At 33.9% G+C, this 27,461-nt stretch overlaps 1 protein-coding gene across 1 annotated transcript; it reads left to right on the forward strand.

The window, feature by feature from the left end:
• The first annotated feature begins 4,949 nt into the window (after nt 1-4,949).
• On the forward strand, nt 4,950-13,643 carry LOC110723204 (aminoacyl tRNA synthase complex-interacting multifunctional protein 1-like). Its single transcript, XM_021902545.1, has 12 exons — nt 4,950-5,112; nt 5,245-5,346; nt 5,992-6,162; nt 6,834-6,899; nt 7,122-7,187; nt 8,327-8,485; nt 10,346-10,488; nt 10,622-10,712; nt 10,811-10,879; nt 11,879-11,970; nt 12,342-12,405; nt 13,294-13,643. The coding sequence occupies exons 1-12, from the start codon at nt 4,990-4,992 to the stop codon at nt 13,396-13,398; spliced, it is 1,251 nt and encodes a 416-aa protein (XP_021758237.1). The 5' UTR covers nt 4,950-4,989; the 3' UTR covers nt 13,399-13,643.
• Nucleotides 13,644-27,461: the final 13,818 nt, after the last annotated feature.

Genomic DNA, 27,461 nt, shown 5'->3' on the forward strand with positions numbered 1-27,461 from the left:
ACCATAATTGAATGAAATTTATACTTGTGTATTTTGATGAAAAATTAAATGCAAGGGGATGTGTGGATATGTATAAGTCAGGTTAAAATTTGTTCAGTGTACTATTCATACAAGTATACACTAGTATTGATTAACAAGGCATATATGCTTATAACGTTATAAGGACTAGAAATAGTTATATTGAGACTTTAAAATCATGAACCTTAACCAATTCTATTCACCATCTACAAAATAATCTATCTATGTAAACATAATTAATCATGATACCTTTTCGATGTTTATAGAATTACAATAGCGGGTAATAAGAATTAATCTCAGGATCACCTGAAATCAAAAGGATAACTCTAACCGCTTGAGTTATCCTTCACTCTCAAAATAGATAGATTAGTAGATTACCCACTCTATCAATTAGTATATACATGTAGCCAATACTCCAATAGCATGGACATGCAATGAAAAGTGAAATTGTCGCCTCAACATCATTTTAATGGTGGGTGAGAATTAAATGAAAAAAATAAATAAGTGTGGTTTATTAATTATAGTGGGCAATGAAAATATTAAAAGTGATAATGATATCTGAATATTTGATACGAGTACTCATTGCAAATTTAGTACGGTAGTTAAAGATGTGAGGTAGGTGGCATCATTAAAGAAACATCCACTGATCCATAATTACTCACTAAGTAATTAGTGCATTCCTTAATACATGAACGTGAAAGTAAAATCATTGCAACTCCATTTTTAACAATTGAACGAACATTACATACCCTTTTCCAATTTCCATATAAGGAAATACTACAAGTCTACAACATGCAATGCAGAAATCAAAACAGATTTAATTACTTAGATAAGGGTTTGTTCTCATTGACTGAACTCAGCTGAACTGAACTGAACTGAACATTTTATAAGAGAAGGAAATTATGAGCTGAACTGAACTGAACTGAACTGAATTTCAACGTAAGAGAACAGACCCTAAGTGTCGTCTTTTACTCTTTTATAACTTTACCAATTATGTAAGATATTATCTTTCATAATTCTTGAAACGGTTTCCTTTCAATTTTCATATTAAAATATTGTTTATACTTTCATTTTATTCATGAACCCGCATATATTAACAGTTTAGTATCACATTCTTCTCACTAATCACTATAAAATCGATATCATCCTCACAATAATCTGTATTTTTTTAAAGTAACAATGATAAGTAAACAATCACTTATCACTTAAACTCTTTGCAAATATAAGCATATAAACACATTTTATTTTACTAGTATTTTATTTGGATAGGGGAAAGAGTACTTCATAGAGCATGTATGTCTATTTATGAATAGTTTTCTTTGCTCATCCCTCTTATCTTCCCAATCCCTTGATCAACCACTTTCTTACATGGTCACCACACATTATTCATGACATCAAACCAAACTCCATCCAACTCATGAACAAAAGTATTAGTTTATCCCACTCTTTTTTACTTAGTCTATGGGGATAAAAGGGTGATTTAGACCTTGTTTGCATGGTAAAGAACATTCTTCCTTTCATATGTTCAAGTAACAAAATAACTACAATTCATCAACTATTTTGACAATACATCAAAATACGGTAGCTAGTCAAAATACCTAATGCAACTAATTAATTAGCTTAGTTAAAGCACCTATTGCAACTACTTAGTTAAACCAATCAATGCAGTCAGTTTTTAACAATAATGAACTACTATACGTCTAAATCTGCTAATTTTTAAGCAAAACCGTGGTTCGTAGAGAGTTATGTGCAATAATTATATCAATATTGAATGAGATTACAAATAAACAAGACTATATATCGTACATTCTGATAAATTAATCATCCTTCATACTTGTACTATAATAATTCACACATGCTTATATACTAGAATTTAATCAATACATTTTACATAAGAAATTATTTTAGATACTTGTTGGTAGTTTTCTATCATTATCAAATCTTAATCACAATGTTACACAATACAAGGTTGAAATGACAAATCAAAGTGGAAAGGGATTTATAGCCACTAATAGTAAAGTAACAATAGTTGAATAAGACTGCATTATTCCATAATCAATCCAAAATTGGGACATCAAATCATTAAAATAGAGAAAAGGGAAGAAATAATATTAGCATTAACAAAAAAAAAGGAGCTAATTAAGGTGATGGAAGTTAGTCAAGGGTCCAAGGGGAAGTCACGAGTAGTAGGGTGGTTTGGAACATTAAAGAAGGTTCTTTAGTTTTAAGGGGCACACTTCCATTGAATGGAATGGAAAGGGACCCATAATTATTTGTCATTGATATTGTGCCCTAGCTACTTTAATGCATGCCTTCTTTCACTCCATCCTATGGTAGTAGTTGCCATGAAGGGCAACCATTTTAAAGGTCATTGATCTTCCTCCATTTCTATCATTGTCACCTAATAACTAATGTAAAAAAAGAAATTCGGTTAAAATCCATTGAAATGAATATTAAACGGGTGGATGTTGAATCAGGTGTTAAACGAGTGACGAATTGGATGACAAGTAGTTGAAGTTTCACTTGAAATTCGTTGATTTAATTTGTTACCTAAGCTACTTCATTTATCAATCCTTTTTCATCTAGTTATTAGATGTAGATGTCAAGTACTTTGTTGTTTAATGTGAATGCCAAGCATAAACTAGCGGTAGGAATAGTAAAATAAATACGGACTAGTTGTTTAATGTGAAAATTCTTTTTCAGTGTATTACTCACACTCTCTAAACGCAATTAATTTCACTACATTTTTTGAAACCCTACATCAAATATTTAAATCTATTCGTTGTCTATGATTTTAAATCTTTCATGCATACTCAATACAATATTTGGGTTTGTCTCTCAAAGCTTAGTCGCAAAGTAGATCACAACTCATACTTCCCTAACCTACTCTTGAACCCCCCCCCCCCCACCCACCCAAAACTTGTTTACAAGGATTGTATTATAGCAAGCTCCAAATATACATGTTTTATTATTATTATTATTATTATTATTATTATTATTATTATTAAGACATAAGACCTAGTTAAATTTAACCTTTATTTCTTGACATTAATTTGGTCCAGTATTTTTGGGCAAGTCACTTAGAAGTTGGGAGAAAAAAAAAATCAAGGAATCCTCACGGGCTCACCTTCACTTGGTAAGAATCAAACCCTATGACGAGCAAATACAAGATTACAAGCTTATAGTAGACCACAAGTGTTGGCTCAAGTGGTAAGCAACTTGATGTCGCTTAAGGGAAGTCTAGGATTCGAGCCTCGTCGTATGCAGAAACTCTTGTTGGGAGACTCACCCACCATAAACCAGGTGTGCTACCTGAGTCGGATGCGGATGTAGTTGGAGCAAAACTCCGATGAACCAGCAGATGCCATCTAAATAAAACAACAATACTTCCCCCTTGTGAATTGTGATACTCTCGAGTTTGTTAGCAATAATACAAATATACAATACTTTATCATCACTTTAAACCTTACAAGTTGTCCACATTTGTTATGTAATAATACTTATGACCCCAAACAAAACACATTATATCATTCACATTACATTATGATTATTATCCATGAATTATTTGCCTCCAAAATGTACATACTTTTATTTTTTTGGTATTAAAAAATAAAATAAAATAAAAGAAACCCTACCAATATGCTTTCCTTTATTGTGTATTACTATAATAATATGGATTACTTATCCTAATCCCATAGTAACATGCTAAAGTCAAAGGCTAAGAGAAATTGACAGAGCTAAAAATGATACAAAAAAGCCAAAAGGCTATTGATGTGAGTTGCAAACAGCTATAAAAATGGGTTTAGTGGTTTGACTTATTAGGGTATAACTTATAAGCTAATGAAGACAGAGAATAGAATTACAAAGAAGAGTAAAATGCCAAATACAACAAGTCAATTTCAGTGTATTGACAAACAGCTTCCCTGCCGTTGCTTGCCTTTTTTATGTGATGTTGTAATCACTAGACTCACACTACTCACTAGTTTGAGCAATTTCCCTTGGCATTTTCAAAGGGACTCTTATATAATGTGTTTATTATTATTATTATTATTATTATTATTATTATTATTATTATTATTATTATTATTATTATTATTATTATACTTAGTTAATTTATTGTTAATTTAACCTTTGCTTCTTGACTTTAGCCAAATTGAGCATGTTACTATATACTAGTACTTGTTGAAAATCCAAATTAAAGAATTAATGTATCATGTTGTTATAGCCGTATGTATAACCGGTATAAGACCTTACATGTCTAAGGTGCATGATTTGTTCAACCCAAGGTGATTTTAATTTTAGTTTTTAAGATAAAAAAATTTACAATATGTAGGAAAATATTTAAGGAAAATGAAGATATCAACACCAAGTCGGTCTAGCCCAAGGCACGATATAGGTCGACAAAGTATGCTAAAAATTTTGAAGTTTGGCTTAGGCATTGCAACATAGGCATGCTAGCACCAAAGCACGACTAGTAGGATTGGACCATGCACATGCCGACCTTTTCAAAATTTTGACATGGCCTGACACGATACATGGCTCATGGACTAGGCCTACCGAACTCCAAACACGTGGCTCGTTATGGGGCATGACCCACAACCATTAGTAAACCTCGTCTTGCATTTTAAGTTTCAAGTTTTATTCTTGTAAGAATCAAATGCACAACTGTCTAATACTCCATGTTTTCCCATGAATTTTGCAAGCATGATTGTTCTATAATAATGGAACACTATTGAGAGTAGTAAAAAAGGTTGAAGTCCATTAGAATTTAGAACATGTAGTTTCATGACTTTCATGCCAAGTCCATAATGTTAGGCTTGGCTCAACCCACTTTTATGGCCCAAGTCCATAATTCGAATACTTCTAAGTTCTAAATGGGTTTATAAACGGGTCGGGTCTTGGGTATTCTAGCCCAACGAAATCTCAAGCAAGCTCCCAAAACTTGCAAAATTAAAACTTTGGCAATGGTAGATGATAAACCCTACAAAAATCACTAGTTTTCAATTGAAGAGAGGGAAAATTCAGGCAAAAATGGCTGAACCCAGAAAGCAAATCTTAGTTTCAACCCTCTGTAAACGCCTTTCTTTAAATCCTGTAAGATTTCCCATTTTATTATAATCAATTTATTTCAGTTTGTTACTTTCAATTTCTGAAGAATTGTGAGTTTTTATGATCTGGGATTTTGATTTTGTGGTTTAATTGATGGTTTTTTTGTTTGTAATGCAGAAAGATTTTTCTGGGGATCTTGAGAAATGTGATGTTAAGAGCTTGTGCACTAATATTTTGAAGTCATCACCAAATGGGTCTTCACTTCTGAACAATGATGAGGTATAAAAAAAAATTACAAGTTTGTTTTAATTTGTATGATCATGGCTGTATAATGTGCAAATTATAGCTGTATATTAAGTACTTTACTGGGTGATATCTCATTTGATGAAAAATTATCTGTTTCTGGGGGTTCTAGACTAGTGGTATGATGATCCTTATACCTTAATTTTAGGCGAGTTTAAGTTGATTGTTCTTGATTCTGTATGAAAAGCAGTGTTGGGAGGGAGGAATTCCTCAATGATTGTGATATTGCAGTTGTAAATTAGTAGTACGCTGTTTCTCTTGTTGTTGGAACAAACTATGTATATGTGGGTCAGTACTCAAATTAGTCCTTTGCTCAAAGTTTTAGCAAGATAACGCGTGCCTTCTTGATAATGCTTGTTAGAACGAGGGGCTAGAGGGCTAGTCCAATCATGTCGTTAATAATGTTGACATTCAAGCTTTTCCATATGTCTTAGTGACAAGCTAATAATACTCTGGTGATGGAGTGCATATATATGTTTCTTGTTTAATATGATTGCATCTTAATCATATTGCCTTCTGTGAGTGCTGCCTTCAACTTTCTTTGGAGCTGTGTAAATCTTTCAGCGATCTATCTTGTTTCATAACATTTTGGATGATTAATGACCTAAATACATTTCGCAGGGAATGAAATGGATAGAATTTGCTGAGAATTTTCCTGTGGATTCTGCTGCTTGCATTGGGGCCATCAATGGCCTGAATGATGAGCTGCTTCTGAAGTCTGTTTTGTTAGGCAATGGCTTGAAATTATCTGAAGCTGACGTGATTGTGTATTCAGTGATCCATCCCTGTGTGGTACGTATGTTTTAGAAAAGCATGTATTCATTGACATGTCGTAGTTTTGGACTGGCAACTCAATGCCTTTTCATTTGTATTGATGTCGTGGATAATAAATATTACCTGTATCTAAATGTTGGAGCTCCACTGTAGTCATGATAGTTGTTATGCATCTATAATTGATGTTTCTAGTGGTTATCATCCCAAATTGGCTGGACGCTGCTCTATTACAATGATAGTTAAACTTTCCACTTTGATTTTAGAATAGGAGGTTGTATGACTAATGAAGTGCATATGCTTGCTGTACTCTTCTTCGCTTGTTAGTCTCTTGATCTTCCTGTCTTCCTCTCTGGTTTTCGTCTTGCTTCTGAAAGTTTCCCTAGTCTCCAAACATATAGTTGTGTGTTATTTCCTTAACCTATCACGAATGATTTCAATATGAGGAGGGATGATGTTTTACTTGTTATTCTGATGGTCATGGACTAGGGTTTTAAAGTCCTTTGAAGGAAGGTGTTTCTACCACTTACATAAATTCTGCCCATTAGCCCTTTCTATTCTTCCTTTTGCAACCTATGTTTTGAGTTTTGTACTGATAGAAGATAGTACTATAAAAATGTTTTGCAGCCCGAATGATTATCTCTGCAATAGCTTGACGTAAAACCTGTTTGTGTTTTGTATCTTTTTTCCAGGTTAACATGTCAAAATCAGACAGGCAGAAGTTCCCAAATGTCTTAAGATGGATGGATTTTTTTCAGGTATTAACACATAATAAGTTCATAAACTTGTCGAAGAATGACCTAGGCTTTTTTGTTTGGCTCCGTGAGATGCATTCTGTAGCAGCAATATGAAAGTAATCAGTTTTTTTTAGCTTATTGTAGCATTAATGTATGTGATCTTACCTTAGAAATTTTGTTCTGATTGCTCAGCTTATGTTATTACTAACACTTGTCAAATTTTCTGCCTTTCCATGTTCACAGAACAAGGAGGATTTCGGAGATATACTTGAGAATATATCTATAGAGAAGCTCATATTTCGACCTCCAGTAAGTGCAGTCTCTTGTGTTTTGAATCTACTTCTTTTTCCTTGTTTGGCTTTATGCGAGTCAGAAACATTGATATTGGTTACTGGTTTGAGTCCCTAAAATTATGGCCATATTAATTTTATATCCTATCAACATCAGCTTATATTATAATTTAAGACTGGAGAAGTTGACGTTGAATTTGAGATAGTTAAAAATTGAATTTGTCAAAGTTAATAAATTGCTATCACGATATGTTCATATGGAATGACATGGGTGTTTCTCAACATATAAAGATTCTGATTTAAAATCATGTTCAGAAATTGCATCAATCAAATAATATGGAAATTGAAATTATATAATGTTTAAATCTATAGAGACACTAAAGGTCATTATCGATATCTACACCAATATAGATGTTAACAATGTTAATGGTTAATTACATAGATTTAAGAATTTCTAGATAACTCTCGCTTTACATTCACATCTTTTTTAAGATGAATGTTTGACTTCTGAAGATGTAACTGATTGTCCAATACCTTTTTTTAGACTCCTCTTATTAAGTATTTGTGTGAATGTCTTTGTATGTTTCTTTGTGCGTAAGCATATGTGTGCATGTGTTGTATTAAATGGGGAATAATATGTAGCCCTTAGTCTGTGGTCTTATAATTTTAAAACATTCCATGTATTTTTTTTGTATCATAGGCTAACATTAAGGAAATTCATGGTTAGCTGAGTATATTACATCTGGGGCTGCTTGATGCAAAAAAAAAGTATGGATCATGAAGTACTACTTCCATTTCACGCTGACCAAATCCTTGCTCTTTAATGGCTGATACCGTTGACCGAGTTTGATTGCTTCATATGCTAAATTGTACATAATTTCTTGTCATTAGGGTTTGTCAACTTTGTTTTCTTATCAGTGAATTCTGCAATAACTGTTTTAATTCATGATGTCATATCAGTGCTGCTTTGTGCCTATGGAAGTATTGGCTACTTTGTAAACTGTAAATTAGAGGGCTATGAAGCTCTTGTTGTTAAATGTTAAATCCATGTTTGCTAAAGCAATTTCTTTAGCCGAAAAGCGTAGTGTTGTATAATATTTGTTAGACATTATGGAAGAAGTTTAGATCCTGATATATACTGTTTAAATAATTATGCAGGCATCTAAGAATGTGCCTTTGGCGGAAGTCAACTCAAGTGAAAAAGATGCTGCCAAAGACACAAAATCTGATGTGAATTTAAAAAAGGTTACTCTTAAAGGGAGAAACACTGTTGATGCTTCTGAAGCAAACAAGGGATCAAAGAAAGATTCTACTCAGGTCTTTTTTCCCCTTTATAATTAAATTTGTCTTGGTTCTTTACTTCTTTGCATGCATAAATTAATGGCTATTATTTCATATCAGCGTGAATTAAATTTATATCTGAAATGCTTCTTTTGTTAAAACAATGTCAATAAGTCTCTGAGAGAACATAAAACATGGGGCCAGTATGCAATTTGATCTCAAATTAGAACGAATTATTTTGAAAGAGGGACTTATGCACTTATCTATCGTCCAAGAATTGTCAATGATACTACTACTAGATTGACATTTTAGTTTTTGCTTGGAGAAGTGAATGTGCAAAGACATCAATTGACACAAATTCTTTCACATATTGACAATATAGAAACCCAGAAACTACAAGGCATCAATGTATTAGGTTATTTGTGTCAGTTTGTGCTGTGCTACGTCAATATTTGCCAGTTGAATAGTAATTTGTGCAATTGGTGCATGCAGTCATTGGTTTTTTATTATTAAATTTAAAAAAAATTCTCTCATGTTAGGGTTAGAAGTCCACAAACTTTTGGTGTGTCATTTCCAAAGTTTGAATCCTTTTGTTAGTGATTGCCATTGTTATATTTCATAAAAGGCTATAAAAAAAATATTTATAGACGATTGGATTATATGTGGTTATGTGAAACAAAAGTAGCCAAAGAAATATACTAGTACTTAAATAGAAGTAAGGGAAGCTATATGTTTACAGGTTTTAACTTATAAAAGACCCACCATAAAGCAGCAGAAGACAAGCAACTTACTAGCATGACCTTCTTGCTGATTTTTGGTTTTCATTTCTTTGAAGTAATAGTGTAGCTACACAAGCTTATTAGTTGTTTCTCCTTAGGTATCCAATTTCGGTGGTTAGTGGACCAGATCAGCCAGACTAGGCTGGGTTAGCCATGGATTAGTTCTGGCTTGATTATTCTTTGCGTCTTTTGTGTTTTCTCTACTTGTCTTGTTTGGTTTTTTGCATAATTCATGACTATGTTCAGCTACAAAGAAAAGTTGCAATATATTGATGATGCGGTAAATGAGTTGATGGTTTTTTATGGTGAGGAAAGTGAATAAAATGTTTAGGTCCTTTTTTATGTACAATATTAAAGTACATCCACCAGCTTGCTGTTTATGCATTAGGAAGAATAAGCAAGGGGATCTGTGAGTGGGAAAGAGGTTTTGTAAATGATTGTATGGCTCTTTTACAGCCGAGCAGCATCTATATCTTCTATACCTAGTTGAATAAATTATGGGTGGTTAACTGGTCATACAGTGTCAAGTGTCAAATCTACTCAAATGGAACCCGGTATGCTGGTATCTCTTTGTACCAGGAACAGTTATGGGAGGAGCAAGAGTTGACAGGGATTATTGCTACACTGGGTTCATTATATCTCAGTTTTGGGTTGTGCTGAATTGTACTATGTTAGTAGTCAGTGAAACGTCTAAGCTGACAGTGACTGTTACTTGTAGTTGAACAAAAGGAATTCTTCAGATATACAACTTACTATATTTGCTAGTCTTCACTAGGGGTATCTGCATCTTTGTGCCAACCTTTGTGCAGGTTGGAACACAAAGGTTGGCACAGAATTGACCATGATTTAAACTGAAAGCCTTGAGAGTGATGCTTATGAGGTTTTACTTTCGTATTATTGGAGCTATTTGAAGGTTGCCTGAATATTGAAGTATAAAATCTAAGATTCCCATTGTCTGAGAGGCTTTGTATTTATATATGTGCTTTGGCATCACACAACTTAATATTAATGTCCCTAAAGGACTCTAGGATCTTTATGGGTATTATCCCCTCCTTTTTTTGCTTTATTAATGTTTCCAACTAACAATCATGTCATTGCTATGCTCCTTTTCTTGAAGAAAAAAGCTAAGGGTGATAAAGCGACTGTGGAGCAGAAAAAACCAGAAGCAGAGGCAGCCCCTAAAGATGAAGTTCCAGTCAGTTTGCTCAATATACAAGTAGGTCTTATTCGCAAAGCATGGAAACATCCTTCAGCTGACAGGTGCTGTAAAAGATTCTGCGTAGATCTCTCAACTATTTTCTAATTTACCCTTGACTTTGGCCTGTAAAACTTCAATTCTTGCTGTTTATTTTCAGAGATTTCTCTGATATAATTTGTTTCTTTTGGTATTTAGTTTACTGGTTGAGGAGATTGATGTTGGAGAGTCCAAAGTGCGGCAGGTAGTCAGTGGTCTGGCAAAGTTTTGCAGTCCAGATGATTTAGTGGTATGTCATTGGTGTATAATATTTTGCCCAATCTCTTTGGTCATATGTATACATATCTTTTGCTGGAAGTTAACATCGACGATCTTTTGCATGCGCAGAATCGGCGTGTGGCATTAATTACTAATGTAAAACCTGGAAAATTAAGAGACGTTGTATCTGAAGGATTAGTAAGCTTTTTTATCCTTCATTTTATTCATTATCTTTTCTCATAGGTCATTAGTTTTATTGTTGTAGAATTTCAATGGCTATGTTTTAACTAGGTCATGATGTTTTCTATGTACGAGAGACAATTTTAACGTTCAGCTTTACCCTTCCCTGTTTTTTTGCTGTTATAGTGAAATGATAAAAAATGATTATAAAAATCAGAATATGAGTGCCATGTCTTGCAGCTGGCACTGACCATCTCTATCCAGTGCTCAGTTGTATGACGAGAGTCACGAAACTGACCCAAACTATACCTGAAACTGGATGACCTGATTTTTTACCTGAACTGAAAATTGAAATGATGATAATTGATTTTTATCCATGATGAGGAAATATACCAAAGATCTGAATACGACACAACCTGAAACAAATGATCCTGTTGCCAATCTGAATTTTGCCACCACAACCCGGTTGCCTCTTGTTTCCAGTTCTATCTAGGCTCAACTGCCTCCTCCTTTATTTTGATTTGGTTACTGAAAGCGAAAAGAAAATTGACAAAATAAACTTCTTGCTTGTTTTAGCTGCCAACTTTTAATAAAGTGTACTGTTTGTCTGGTTATTTAAGAGTCAGACTGCACTGTGATGGCTAGATTTGAAACAGAAAAACTGGCATGTGTACAAGACAACTGACACTAGGTTATCTACTCTAGGATTTCAACCTAAAGCTGAATGTGTGATTTAGATATATGGGGAAAAAGATAGATAAGTTCCGACAAGAAAAAGAAAGATCAGATTTATGGGCTATCAAAGTTCAACTCACATTAAAAAAAAAAAATTAAAAAATCAAAGAATGCTAGAGCGGAAAAAACAAAACTGTAATTAAATCATGTTTTCATTTGTGGGATTGAATTAGAATTTAGGTCCGGTTGAAAAGTTACATGATGTATGATGAGGCAAGTGGTCTTTCTATGTCTGTGACTTCTAGTCTATTAATGGTCATTATAACTTCTATCTATTGCCAGGTTCTTTGTGCATCAAGTGAAGATCATAGTGTTGTTGAGCCTTTGCTTCCTCCAGAAGGAGCTGTAGTTGGGGAGCGTGTTTCCTTTTCAGGGTAAGCATGCCGCTTTGTCTGAATGTCATGTTTCACTTTCTTACCCAGAACACAAACATTTATCGTTGAAGAAAAACATATCTTTGTCCTGAAATCTTAACTCCTCTCTCGCATACCTTTTGTAATAATTGTCTCCTTCCCATCCTCTCTCCACCAGTTCTATCTAAGTAGGGTTATGTGTGTAAATCCAAAAATTATCTATTTTGATTTAAAAATACATACTGGACAATTTGAAACAGTATTGTAGCTAGAGGGAGGGCTTTTTCTTTGTAGAGGAGAACTCAGGCACACAGGAATACAGGGTACCTTAATTGTTAACATAATATCCTTCATATGTTATTTATGTACTAATAGAACCATTGGTTTTACAGGCATGAAGGAAAGCCAGAAGATGTTCTCAACCCTAAGAAGAAACAACTGGACAAGATTACACCGGTATTTAAACTTTTATTAATCTTGTGTATGGTTTGTGGGTCATGAAAAAAGTATATATTTGCTTAATGTAGTATTCGGCCATTTTGTCTGGCTGTTGATAAGCAAGCTAATTGCTACTATGAAGTCCCAACATGTATTCCTTCTGTCCCTTAAACTGTCCAAGAACTATATTAGAAAACCATAGCTAATTGCTAATTATATGTATCATTACGAGTAATGTGGGGAAATACAAAGTTAATCATAAGAAAATAAGTGGCTTTTTAGTTTGGGACGGTCTTAGTTTTGAAGTAGAAATATGGTAGGGTGGTGAGCTGCAGACAAATTTTATCGTCCTGGCTTGATCTCAGTAATTTTTTTCATCTAGTTTCCTCTACTTTTCCCAATTTCACTCCATTTGTATGTTCTGAGTCATAATTTCAAGAAACTTGAATTGCTTTCAGTTATGTTGAGTGGTAGCAGTAGGATAATATTTGCATATGATCTAGGTAAGATGGGTCATAAATTTTATCGGTTCTGCTGGTTTTGCCACTCCTAATTTAATTGCTCTACTGCTGTTTTCCCAAATCACATGCAATAAATGGGATACTGCTATTTATTGTGTTATATACACTCTGTTTTGAATTAGTTTTCACATTGTCACAATCGTGGATAATCAAGGATATCGCATGGGTTATATCCCTTCTCTTACTGTTATAGGCTTATAGCAGTCACATACCCTACTTAAATTTGGTTAGAAGGCAACTTTTCTCAGACGTCCTAGAATAGTCACATGCCCTATCTATATTAGGTTAGATGACAACTTTTTTCAGACATTCTTAAATAGTACGTATGTGTAACTACTTACTATAAGCAGATTGTAATTTCCTAATTTCTTTTGAATTGATGCAGCATCTATACACCGACGAAAATGGAATTGCCACATACAAAGGAATACCGTTTATGACTTCTGGTGGTCCATGCACATCTTCAATCAAGAAAGGAAGCATCAAATGATTATGATCTGGAGAACAATTGTTATGACTTTGTGAGTTACGGAGTAATTAGTGTAAAAACTACATACCTAAAATGTCACATTGTTCTTTCATATTTGCAAGTTTTTAGGGAAGTTGTAGGTTCACGTATCATAATTTTAACATACCATTGTCATGAAATTTTGCAAATTTTGGAAAATCATTTCTCATTGCGATGAGCTTTTCACATTTGATCTCTTATGAAGAGACACTGTCATTTTGACTGAAGTCTAGGGACATACAACGTACTGAATGAGTAAACGTAGTACAAAAACGTACTTTAGAACATTGTGAAAAAAAACCGAGGGAGTGAGTATGTGCTATGAATTCAATGTAGTTTCTAAGTATTTGTGCAAATCTTTACTATTGATCTATCGTAGTGAGAGTGGTTATGAGTCTATCTTGTCAAGTTTTGCTCAACTTAGGGTCTGTTCTGAATGACAGAGTTGAACTGAACTGAACTGAATGTTTATGAGAGAAGAAAATCAAGAACTGAATTGAACTGAAAATAATCTGAAAAGTAGTACCTTACTAATATTTCGAGTCCTTTTGAGTTAGCCTTATACCATGTTGAATAAGTCAACTCCATCCAATTTAAAGTTTCCGGAGTAACAAAACTCTAATTAAACAAACAAAAGAAAGGGAAAGAAAAACAAAAAAAAAACAAAGTTATTAATTGACTTTTACACCATTAATTACTGTAATTTTGACCTTTTATTTCCTTTATTAATATTCTATAAATAACAAATGTGATATCATTGCCCACATATAATTAAATTATTATATTGCTTTCATTAAAAAAAAGAAATAATTAAATTATTAATGACTAAATTAATGTATTAATAAGCTTGAAAATCAAAACATGAAATTTATTTTGAAATGGATAATGCTTTTTGCTGTGAATTTAAGAGTAAAAAATAATTAATGTGCCTTTTGGAGCTCTTTAAAGAGATTATAGTGACAACACTAGAAGGTCAACTCTGACTCAAACTCTGACTTTTGACTTTTGAGTTGCTTGAGTTATCTTCTTATCTTATTGACATCAATACTTGTAGAGTTGTAGTTCCACATGGTATGGAGCCATGGTAGCAGTGTTACACATGCCACAAAGGAAATGACAGTTTTATTGGAGCAGCTTCAATGTAAAACCAACATCTTAAGGGTAAACTTTGTAGTATAATCATGGTTTATCAACTATTAAGCATTGAGTATATAGTCTCCCAAAAGATTATAGATATACCCTTTGTCCACATATAAAGATTGTGCTCGATTGCTGATGTTGAATTTGTGCCAAATCTTAAAATTGATGTACATGTACGATTGATGGTTCACTGATGTACTTCTCATGTCATATGAGAGTTTGTGATGAGCACATGTCAAGTCGACCATTTTTATGTCATACCTAACCGGCTTTCGTGTCGGCCTGACCAATATCCATTAAATAATTTATAAGTGAAAAATAGTTGTGGGCTTGTGGTCTACAATAGATACTTTGTAGTGCATAAAATCAAAATGGTGCATAATATTATGACACGAAATGAATACCCCCGTTTCGCAATAATTGTAACACTTTGACTTGTCAATATTCATATTTTCATTATATTAGTTTTTTATATTTATTAATAGTATACTTTTACTAAATCTATTTAGTTAATACGTTCAATTTAGACACACATGCTAAGGAGTGGATAGTGAGTGAGAGAAAATGATAAAGTAAAAAACTTACCAAAAAAAAACATGTCAACTAAAAAACGGAGGTAAGTATCAGTGTTTCATACGGAGTAGTTCTTAATAATACTATATAATTACATATATTAATGATCAAAGTTGTACATTAATATTTGTACCGATCAAAATTTTACAATTACTACAAAACGTTATTTACACCCACATCCTAGAACCCTAGGTATTGAGCTACTCCTACTACCAGTACTAGTAGCACGCAAAGGAGATTTAATGATCGTACAAGGTATAGAGAAATGGAGGCAGGGGTGGCTACAAATATCCAAAGATCTTCATTAAAAAGCTCCCACATAGATTTCCTCGAATAATGGACAAAATCTTCTATTTTAAGTTTGTGTACAACAGTGTCAACTTTGGTTTTCACATTGGCTTCCAACACCGCCAATAAACTTGGATCATTGATGGCTCCCAAAACACATCCAAACCTAAACATTGATAATACCATTTTCATCTTTTACCAATAAAATATGGCAAAATCTAATGTATGCCCATAAGATAATTAAAAGTAAAGATATTAACTTCAAATAAATATTAATTATATTGATTGACGTGTGATTTTAGCATGCATTTTCAAATAAGGTAAGTTTATCCCCAATACTGAAACTTATATTTCAGACTCTGCCACATCAGATTTTCACTAACTTTTAATTACTTTTTTATTATTCAGACTCATGCAAGACTTTCTCCAATTTCACACATTATTCCAAAACCCACTCCAGATTTACTTATCCAGTTAATATTTATAACATTAATTTATTTATTTATTTATTAATTATTTTAATATGGTGAGTTGGCAACTCACTATTGGACAACATAATTATTTTTGTCCATTTGTATAGTCTCAAGATGGGTTTTAGAATCCAAAACTCATCTCAAGACTATATGTAGTCTTGATAGAGATTATTGCTAGAATCTTGCTCAAAACTTGTCTAAAGACTCATGTTAAGACTAGGGATAAACTTACCCAGGCTCTATTTAGTCCGCCTTATATTTGTTTATCTGAATTATCTGATCTGGTCTGTTCTGGTCTGGTCTAAATGTCAGATTTGACCAAACTTTGACCTTACATATATGATAATCTATACAGAAAAATATATCAAGTGGGGTCTTGTTAGATTCGTAATAATGTGTATTTTATTAATATGTGATATTTAGAATTTTTTTCATTACGAAATTAAAGATATTTAGCGATAACAAACTGCACATTAAACGATGATTTGAACTTAATTTTTTCTGATCTGAACTTATTTTTTCTGAAATAAGTAAAACTAAGGTGAACTAAACAAGGCCTAAATACAATACTCCCTCCGTCCCCGAATGATAGTCACTTTTGGGTGAAAATCACGGTAATTAAGGTGAAATAAATAAAGTACATGGGAACTAAAACTCAATCATGTGCAAAACAAAAGGAAGAGAGAGAAACTGATTGTCATTAAAAAGGGAGACAACTCATTCAATTAAAGCACAAGTATAAAGGCAAATATGAGGGTATTTTGGGAAGCACAGATAATACAGCCAAAAAAAATGAGGGTATATAGGTCATTTTGTGCTATTGTATGGTACCTAAAATTGTGAAATGTGACTAACATTTTGGGTGTACCAAAATGGAAATAGTGACCATCATTCGGGGACGGAGGGAGTATTAGAAAATATTTTAAAGGGTTATCTAACGTCCTGGAGGTGTTTATTAGCAAGATCAAAAAATTAATACTAATAATGCTACATGTATCCCGTAGGGATACACATAGCTACACATAAGCATTATATGTCTTTCCTTATTTGGTATTAGTTTAGGAATGCAGGACAAAAACACGCGTAAATTAGTGTAAATTAATAAAGAGATTTCACTAATTATTTACACTTTTATTAGCTTCTTATACATAGCTTTTAGGGCTATGCATAACATTTTCCTTTATTCTATCCCATGTTGTGTCAATTATTATGCTGGAAGTGGGTATATGACTACATGTTACAATAATCTTGAGTTTTGTTAAAATTTTAATTACTCTATAATTTTTTATTATTTTTGTACAGATAAGGGCCTGTACTGTTCTCTTACATTGAAATTCAGTACAGTTTAGTTCAGTTCAGTTCAGGTCAGTTCACCTCCTAATTTCCTTCTCTTATAAAATATTCAGTTCAATTCAGTTCAGTCAATAAGAACAGGCCCTAATTACTCTACAAAATTTAATAGTACATGTTATCCCAGATTGTAAAAAATTTAATTTAAAACTATATGACATATATGAATATTTGTATACTATCCAACTTTGTAAGAGGTTAAGAAGAAAAAATATTCATAATTGTAATAAATAATTGTTGTCTTCTTTTCATAATTGTAATATATATATAGGGTGTTGTTATTTGTTGCTTCCATTTTACCGGGTAACGCTCCCTTTTTGTCTTGAAATTCCAATTTTACCCCTAATATATAAATACGGTTTTTTCCTTCCCGATCAACATTTCTCACTTTCTTACTTCTCTCTCTAAATCTCTTACTCTCCAACTCTCTTACTCTCTAACTCTCTAAAACACTCTATTTAAAAAAAAATCAAAAAATTTTCTTCATTTTTAAAAAAAACAAAAATCATCATAAACACAAAAAAAAAGGGTGATTCGAGGCGGATTAGGCTGAGATTCGGAGGGAGGAGCTTCGGCGGCGCTGGTGGCAGCGGCGGAGGCGGCGGCGGCGAAGAGGTAATTTTTTTTTTTTAATTTCGGATCCCAGGAACTTCCGCCCAAAAATTCCGGAAGTTCCATGGAGGATCCGCCTGGAAATTCCGGATCCTCCATGGAACATCCGGAATTTTTGGGCGGAAGTGACATCCGCCCAGAAAATCCGGATGTTCCATGGAGGATCCGGAAATTCCAGGCGGATCCTCCATGGAACTTCCGGATTTTTTGGGCGGAAGTTCCTTTTTTTTTTTTTTTTTTTTGCCCGTTAATAAAATTGTTAATTTAAATTTTTTTTTTCGGATTTTGTTTTTTTTTTTGTTATTTAGAAGTGTTATGGTGATTATTGTTATTATTATTGTTGTTGTTGTTATTATGGTTAGTATATTTTGTAATGTAATTATTTTTAAAAATATGATAATTTTTATTATTTTGTTGATATTAGGTTTTTATTATTAATGTTAAGGTTATTGTTGTTGTTGTTAATTTGTTTTTTTTTTGGATTTTGTTATTTTTGTTGTTATTTTGAAGTGTTATGGTTAGTATTATTATTATAGTTATTATTATTGTTGATATTATTATTATTATTATTATTATTATTGTTATTATTATTATTATTATTATTATTATTATTATTATTATTATTATAATTAGTGTTATTATTTTTAAAAATATGATTAGTATTATTATTAAACTAATTTGATATTAGGGTTTTTATGGTTATTGTTGTTGTTTAATTTTTTTTTTGTTGTTGTTGTTTTTATTTTAATATTATTATTATTGTTATTAGTAGTACTATTATTAATATTTTTAATTATGATTAGTATTATAGTTGTTGATATTAGTGTTATTATTATTGTTATTATGGTTATTGTTTTTGTTGTTAATTTGTATTTGTTGTTGTTGTTGTTGTTGTTAGTTATTGTTGTTGTTAAGTTTATTTGTTGTTGTTAATTTGTATTTGTTGTTGTTGTTGTTGTTGTTGTTGTTGTTGTTATTGTTATTATTGTTATTATGGTTATTGTTGTTGTTGTTATAATAGTATTATTATTATTATTATTATTATTATTATTATTATTATTATTATTATTATTGTTATTATTATTATTATTACTAAAATCGGATTTTTATTTTATTTTATGTAGGTCGAGGGTTCTGGTGCTCGACATGCAATATCACGACGTCTGAATGCGTCTGTTAGGAGACAGACATCTCGATCTTCACCGCTTCAGCCCGAGCAGCAGCAATATGGGTCTACTAGTGGTTGGTCGAGAGACCAACAGTCTGGTAGTAGTCGGCCCTTGTACTCTGCAAGTGGAGCACCCATATCTGATGAGGAAGAAGAATGTTCGACTAGTCATGCTGGTGACCGGGATGAAGAACAGGACCCTCAGGATTTCCATATGGTATATAGGGGTCAGTCTGGGAGATTTGTTGGTAGTGGATCGAGTCAGCCTACTTCCAGCTCTACAGAGGCATGGTTAGTGCAGGAACCGATGCCGGGTGGGCCTGAGGATGGGTCAGTTATCCCTAGTTTTGGCGGTCAAGTGGCACGGTATATCTGGATGGAGCAGGAGCGTAGTGTTTTGCGCTGTTTGAGTAGGAAAAAGTTATGTTCTGACTTGTTCACTTGGCGAGGTCGTCAATCTGTGGAGGACCTTGCGGTGATTGATGCTAGTTGGTTGTCTCACTTGCCTGATGTTTAAGAGACTTGATTGGCCGTTGATTTCTGCTTTTATTGAGAGGTGGCAGCCAGATACGAACACCTTCCACATGCCATTTGGGGAGATTACGATCTTGCTGCACGACGTGTGCAACATACTTGGGTTACGGGTTGCAGGCAATATGGTGACCACTACTCCTAGCACGGATGTGTTACGGGACGCGTGCTCGGTCACCATGGATATGACTCCAGATGATCTGTCTGAGGTTTGCGGAACAAAGACCATTTGGCAGGGTAGTGGGGTGTTGACTGATAAGATGTGATCCACCAACTGTAGCAATCACAAACTCTCGAGTCGGTGACCGAACCCCGTTGCGTGCCCTAAGCGGTAAGACTATGATGCATGGGTAGTAGCAAGTTGGTACTAGGCCTACTCCGAGACAAATCACCCTTGCTTTGAACCACGTAGCATTAGGAAATAAATCTTGAATTGTAACCATCCAATGTCGCTCCCCGACAGCCCCACCATCCCATCGAATACGCTCCACGTTCATCCAAAGTCGCCAAGCCCGTAAATCCGTTCGTACAAAGCAGGAAGACCAACGATCTCGTTCGCTATTGTTTCCCGAGCGTCAAACCACTGATTTTTTTCGCCAAAGAAGAAGTCGGCGACACAACGAAAGCCACAGTTCCCATCACCGATGACATCCTTCCAAAACGTAATGTACGGCAACATTGGGGCTGGAAGCAAGTTCAAATACCTGCATTGACTAATGTCACTTGGATCTACAACACAAAATTAAAAGATAAATTATTAGTAAAGCTACAAGTATTAAGTTTACATATTTTTATATTAAATATAGAATTTTAGTATTACCTGGTTCTGGGTCACCACCGCGTTGAGTGTGTTGACGATTCACATGCTCGAAATAGCTACGATCACGCCTAGTGTTATTTCTCTTCGGTCGACCACGAGTGTTAAGGTTGATATGTGGTTCTTCAAGGTGTGAATGATCTGGATGTAGCTCCTCTTCAATGATTCGCGTTACATTTCGACGTACGGCCGGGTCACTTTCCATGACTTCGTCGATAAGGGACCGAAAATGTGCAGCCTCCTCGGTCGAATCATTTACTACTTCAGGAATGTAATACCATCACCAATAACCAGTATCTTCCAGAAAGAATGAATTTGGCTGCTATACAATCATGTCTGTGTAACTATCGAATCATGTATCTGGCAAGCACATGGAAGACCATGGGTCACACGCATAGCACATCCGCACCGTTCATGGACCTGGTAACTCAAATCCCGCATCCTTTTCGTCTCCTTATCTAGAACTTTCAAGCAATGTTGAGACACTTTGCCATTTATACGTGACAGTGGCAACTGTCTGTACATCTGACCAATTTTAGACCTTGATGCCTCCAACTCATTACGAATTTGTATGATGCGGTTACCGATATGACAATGGACTCGGGCCCATACGGTATCCAAAGCACCTGCCAATGATTCTAATTAGTAAATTCAAATACAATTACAATTACGTAACAACGAGAACAACTAATAAAATAATACAACTAACCTGTGGATGATTCAAACCAAGTTTTCACTGTTGAATGTTGGCTCTCAACTCTGCAGTTGGTGGTGTTACCAAAATGAAGAATCTGGTTCGTCCAAAATTTCACAAATTTCTCCTTATGACAAAGTCATGTTCTCTGAACATACTGAATCACTTCCGGATATTTTCCCCACCTCACTTGCATGGAAGTTAGAGCACGATCATACTCCGCCTGTGTTGTTGCATTCACGATTTTGAACCATCTCCCAGCTCTAAAACTGACACCAACCGTCTTGTTTCCAAACATCTTCGTCACCTTAGCCTCCACATCTCTGTTGATGTGCCATAGACAGAGTAAATGTGACGTCCCTGGAAAGACTTCTCTCAAAGCCGCACAAAGCCCAAGATCACGGTCTGAAATAAATACAGATGGCTCTATATCAAACCCAATCAACTCTCTTAATCTCTGCAACACCCACCGATAGCTAGCCGTGCACTCGTCGCGCATGAAAACATATCCAACTAGAAAATTCTGGTTTGTCGGTGTCACGCCTACTACCTAAAAGAAAGGCATGTTATATTGATTGGTCTTGTAAGTAGAATCCATACCTATGACATGTGGGTATGTGCGGAGTATGTTGACCATGATCGGGTGCACCATAAATGCATGTTGCAAAATGTTGTGATCATCGTTCGTGACCCAGTAAATGTATTTACTCTCTCTCGCCAGATGAAGAAATTTCTGAACAACTCCTCTTCCTTCGGACATCTCCATCCTGAAGTCATTTCGGCAATTGTAAATGTGTCGGATGTTTGGATGATCATCAGGAAATTGCTCGTCAATAGTGGACATGATGTTACGGGGAGCAACCTTGGACTTTGTCATGTCCCGCACAACCTGTTTTGCACCCGGACTCAATCCGCTCACTTTACGGTGACCCTCTGGGTACACAATCATTGGGTGGTTATGTGTCCCGGTGTGATCATTTTTCGCAATGATCTTCCAACTTTCGGTGCTCACATCATAATATATCTTGATGTAGAATGGACAACCATTAGCTTTGGTTTTGTTGTCCTTCCGTATCGCGTTCTCCAAATCTCTTGGCTTGCTCCTTCGTGACCGATCACATCGCAAATACCGATACGGCCGACCATCTCTGGTTTTGTTATAAGACGATTTTCACCAATATAAATCCCAATTTTATGGAAACACCATCAGCCCATGTAACTGCATCGTCAAATGTAGGAAAAAACGTATCGGTGACAAAATTCCCACTATAATTCACACCGTCACCGCCTTCCTCAGATTCCATATCCTATACAAATTAAACAAAACATGCTTTATGTCAAAATAATAATAATAATAATAATAATAATAATAATAATAATTATTATTATTATTATAATAATAATAATAATAATAATAATAATAATAAAAACAATACTAATAATAATATGTAAATTTAAATGGGCAGTATCATAAAATTTGATCAATAATAACATGTAAATAGTACATATTACTACAACAATCATTAACCACACAATCTAAAGCATTAGTATCAATTTAAATATGTATGTTTAAGAATTAAAGGGACAAACTTCATACGTTGTAGGTCTAAATGTTTAATACTACCTCCGATTTTTTTAGTTGCAACTTTGGGGTATTATTTGAGAGATATAAAATATTCTAATTTACAACCGAAAAAAAAATGGGAGGTAGTACATGAATTACATAACTCAAATAAAGCAATAGAACTTAACATTAATATTGGTAATTGATACTCCTCTATTCGTCTTATTTGTTTGATTATATAAACATACAAGTAGAAGTAGAAAGACTAAAAATTGCGCATACTTCTGGCCAAGTGTTGAACACGCACCTCGAAATCGAACAATTGATTCACTTGACAATAGAAGAGACAAATTTAACATTGGAAGTCATCATATTCATGATTAGATTTAGATCTCTTAGAATTTGAGACGATTAATTGCTCTTTTGATTTTGCAACTCAAAGGTGACATTTTTTAAGCCAAATTCGTTTTATCTTCAAGTTTAATTGTAGGTCAAGTGTAAGCATTATTTCTATAAAGAGGGGGTGATTCTTCTACACCATAATTGTGAATGATGTTTTATTACTTTTTTGAAAATTGATCATCATATTATAGTCCGAATTACTGATTTGACAAGATAACCTAATATGACAACACTTGGAACTTAAATCCATGAATTAGACTTAGCCTTATTTGGTTCACCTTATTTTTGCTTATCTGAAGTAATCTAATCTGGTCTAATTTGATCTGGTTTAATCTGGTCTGATTTGACCAAACTTTGACCTTAAGTGTACGATAATCCATAATGAAAAACTATATCAAGTGGAGTCTTATTAGATTCGTAATAGTGTGTATTTTATTAATATGTAATTTTCATAAATTTTTTTTTCATGACGAAATGAAAGATAATTAGCGATAAACAACTGCACATAAAGCGATGATCTGATCTGAACTTATTTTTTCTGATATGATTTTTTTTTTTTCTGAAATAAGTAAAAATAAGGTGAACTAAACAAGGCCTTATAATCTATGAAGTTTGTCCCTTAAACATACACATTTTAAATTAGAGAAAACTTTGTGTAATCGGACTCATCGTGAATTTAACATATCTAACGCTAACATTTTTTTAGTCTTATACTATCTCCGCTTCGAGTTACTTGCAACAAAGTACAAGTTTGCGGAGGCCGAGGCAAAAGATTGAAGTGTGTTTAATTAAGGGGTGGGTATAGTAGTATATCTAACATTTATAATCCAATATTTGACAATAATAATCTAATATCTAACACGAGAAATCTAATATTTGATATTAATAATTTAATAACTGACTTCAATAATTTAAGGTCAGATATTAGATTATTAATGTCAAATAAATTGATTAATCTATGGACGTAGGTACAAAATGTATATGCAGTGATAGAAAATACCCAATATTATTCTTAATCTCTACATATTTTTTGTTAGGCTTACTTATAATTGTTTTATTGATACAAATACATTATAATTTATAATTATACCACTAGCAAACTCCATAGGGCCTATTCTCATTGATTCAACTAAACTAAACTAAACTTATTTGAGCTGAGCTGAACTGAAATGAATATTTTATAAGAAAATGAAATTAGGAGCTAAGCTTATTAGAGCTGAACAGAACTGAAGTGAAATGAATATTTTATAAAAGAAGGAAATTAGGAGCTGAAATTATTAGAGCTGAATTGAACTGAACTGGACTGAACTTATTAGAGTTAAACTGGACTGAAAATATCAGAACAGGCCCGTAATAAGAACCTAATAAAAAAAATGAAATAAAAAACTAATGAATTTGGAATATATCTTTAACTATTTAAGTACTTCCTTCGTCCTTAAAAAATAAAAATACAAAATTTAAGTACTTCCTTTGTCCTTAAAAAATAAAAAATAAAAAATTTAAGTACTTCCTTTGTTTTATAATAATTGCAATACTTTAATTGAAACATATGTTAATTCACAACTTTAACCATTAATATTTGTAATTATTATATCATTAAAAAATATAAAAGATTAATATAATAAAAATATACATGAATCCTAACTCAAACATATTTTACATGATATCATATATGTGTGTTTTATGTGGTGATTTCACCAAATGCCACCGAGTTTTAAAAAAATTTACCGACTCCATTAATGACTAACGACCATTAACTCCGTTAGTCATTAGGATTAAATAATGACACATGTCATAATATGATTAGTTTATTTTACTCATTATTTAAATTAATAAAAATCACATTTTTCCCCTTGATTTTCATGACAAAAATTGCTTAACCGTGTAAAGTTTTGGGGGTCATTTGTATTCTTTATGGATTCAAATTAAGCTTGGAATTGACCAAAATATAACGTAAATGCCCCATTTGGTGTGTCGAAACACATCTTGATTAGTGTGCTGTTATTTTTTAACCATGAAAATAAATCGGGTACAGTTTTTGGGATTATTTTGACTCTTTATGAGTTCAAATTAGGCTCGAAACCGAAAAAAATAACGTAAATGTCGTTTTGTGTGTTGAAAAATATCTCAATTAGCATGTCATTTTTTAACCATGAAGGTTGATTGAGTAAGGTTTTGTGAGTCATTTGATTCTTTGTGGCTTCAAATTAAGCTCGAAATTGCAAAAAAAAAAATAACGTCAATGCCCCGTATTATGTCATGAAATATATTGATTTGCGTGTTTTTTTTTACTTTGTAAATTGTTCAGGCTAGGTTTTGATAGTCATTTGGGCCTTTTACGGGTCTAGAATAAGCTCCAAATTGGAAAAAAATGTAAATGCCTTGTATTGGGCATTAAGATCGTAAGTTTTTTACCATAAAAATTGCAAAATGAGGCATTTACATTATTTTTTAGTCAATTTCAAGATTAAGAACCCATAAATGATAAAAAAAGACCCCCAAAACTTTACCAGAGCAATTTTCGTCACGAAATTGAGAAAAGAAATATATTTTATTAATTTAAGTAAATAATGGTTGTTAATTTCGTTAGTCATTAATGGCATTTGGTCATTTTTTTAAAAGCTGAGTGGCCTTTGGTGAACTCTCCATTTTTTATATGTTGGTAAAAAGTATAGTCAAAGTAAGCATATAAATAGTGTTAAGTGTCTCACTTTCCAAAAACGGTCATTTTCTGTAATTGCCTCATTACCAAATTTAGAAACCCCACGGGTTACTTTGTTTATTTGTTAGTGTAATAGCCAATAGGGCTTACTTGATTAGTGTTGATGGGGTTACTTTTAGGAGCCGTTTGGTTTGGGGTAATCAGGAAAGAGAATGGGAATCAAGTGGCTCGATTCCTTTTGTTGATATTTGTTTAACACTTTTAATTAGGGCTGAGCAAAACTACCCGAAAAACCGAAAACTCGAAAAACCGATCTGTAACTGTTCCGAAAATTAGGGTATCCGATCCCGATAACCATAACGGTTCGGGTACCCGTTCCGATAATTTGTTATCGGGTATGGTTATGGGTATCATTTTAAAATTAACGGTTACCCGATCCGAGCCGATAAACATTTTTTTTTGCTTTTTTTCCCTACTTAAATCTATTAATATAAATCTAAACTTTTACTTTACTTCATAATCACTTTATAATATCAATGATTAGTAATATTATTAATAATTTGGTCAAGATCATATGGTATTATTTTTAATTAGTTGTAAATTATATCATAATAACTACATAATTAAGTTTAATTATCATTATTGGATATCTTATTAGGTACCCGATAACCGATCCGAAAATTCGAATACCCGAAATTCGGGTACCCGAACTTATTGGTTCCGGTTATGGGTATCACTTTTAGTAATTTTTGGTATCGGGTACCCGAACCGTTAGTACTAACGGTACGGGTACCCATCCCATGCTCACCCCTACTTTTAATCATTCCCTTTACCCTCCTCATTACCCCAAATCCTTCCAACTCCATTCCCCATCCCCCTAGACTTTCTAATTCCCTTTCCCTACCCACCTTCACACCACCACATCACTACCTTCACACCTACCAACACCACCGAAAAACCAGCCCAGACCACTGCCGCCCATCCTCCGACCACCGCTGCACCTCCCCCGACCACCGCTGCACCTCCCCCGACCACCGCTGCACCCCCCTCACCCGCAAAAACCACCCCTAGCCCCGCAAAACCCAGAAATCCGAAGGAGAAAGCTTCGATAACAGAGAGAGATATGGAGATAGCAGAAAGCTCATGGTCTCCAATATGTCTAACGAAGATATTAGTGAGCGAATTAGTACCAAACTGACATAGTATATTGCACACTAATGGACCACCAATTTTCCACAGTTTCACGGATTCCGACCAATAAATCGACGTCGCATCCTTGAAACTCGTTACCGATGGATAATCTCCTTCTCCAGGAACATTTACGGCGGTGATTAGCGGCTCCGATGTATCAACGCCGTTTAACAATGGAAATTCAGAGATAGCCATTGTAGGCTACTTTGCGAAGGAGCACGCGTACAAGTTCTGCGCCTCCATTTTGGTTTTCTTGAGCAATTGGTGGGTCTCTTCATGGAATGACGGCACTCGATGCTCACGCTGCTAGCGGCGGCAAAACGAGGGGAAGGGCGGCGAGGGGAGGGGGAAGGGCGGCGAGGGGTTTGGTGGCTGAGAAAGATGACAAATTGATGAAATGTGTGGTGGTTGTAGTGGGGGAATGGTTCCCTTTGTTTTAAAAACAAACAACAAAGCAAAAATAGGGTATTTTCATTCCATTCTTCTCCTTTCCCTTTGTTCATTCCATTCCGATTACCTCGTGTAAACCAAACGACCCCTTAGTGTTATAGAGTTATTTGGTCAATGTTATAAAAGTTAC

This window comes from Chenopodium quinoa, unplaced genomic scaffold (assembly GCF_001683475.1).
Source record: "Chenopodium quinoa cultivar QQ74 unplaced genomic scaffold, ASM168347v1, whole genome shotgun sequence".
NCBI lineage: Eukaryota > Viridiplantae > Streptophyta > Magnoliopsida > Caryophyllales > Amaranthaceae > Chenopodium > Chenopodium quinoa.

What these genes read in the sequence shown, in the direction of transcription:
- LOC110723204 (XM_021902545.1), top strand. Translation starts at nt 4,990, where the DNA reads ATGATAAACCCTACAAAAATCACTAGTTTTCAATTGAAGAGAGGGAAA. An exon ending in AACGCCTTTCTTTAAATCCT is followed by an intron (nt 5,113 to 5,244) that starts GTAAGATTTCCC and finishes TTTGTAATGCAG; the next exon opens with AAAGATTTTTCTGGGGATCT. An exon ending in CAAAGAAAGATTCTACTCAG is followed by an intron (nt 8,486 to 10,345) that starts GTCTTTTTTCCC and finishes CTTTTCTTGAAG; the next exon opens with AAAAAAGCTAAGGGTGATAA.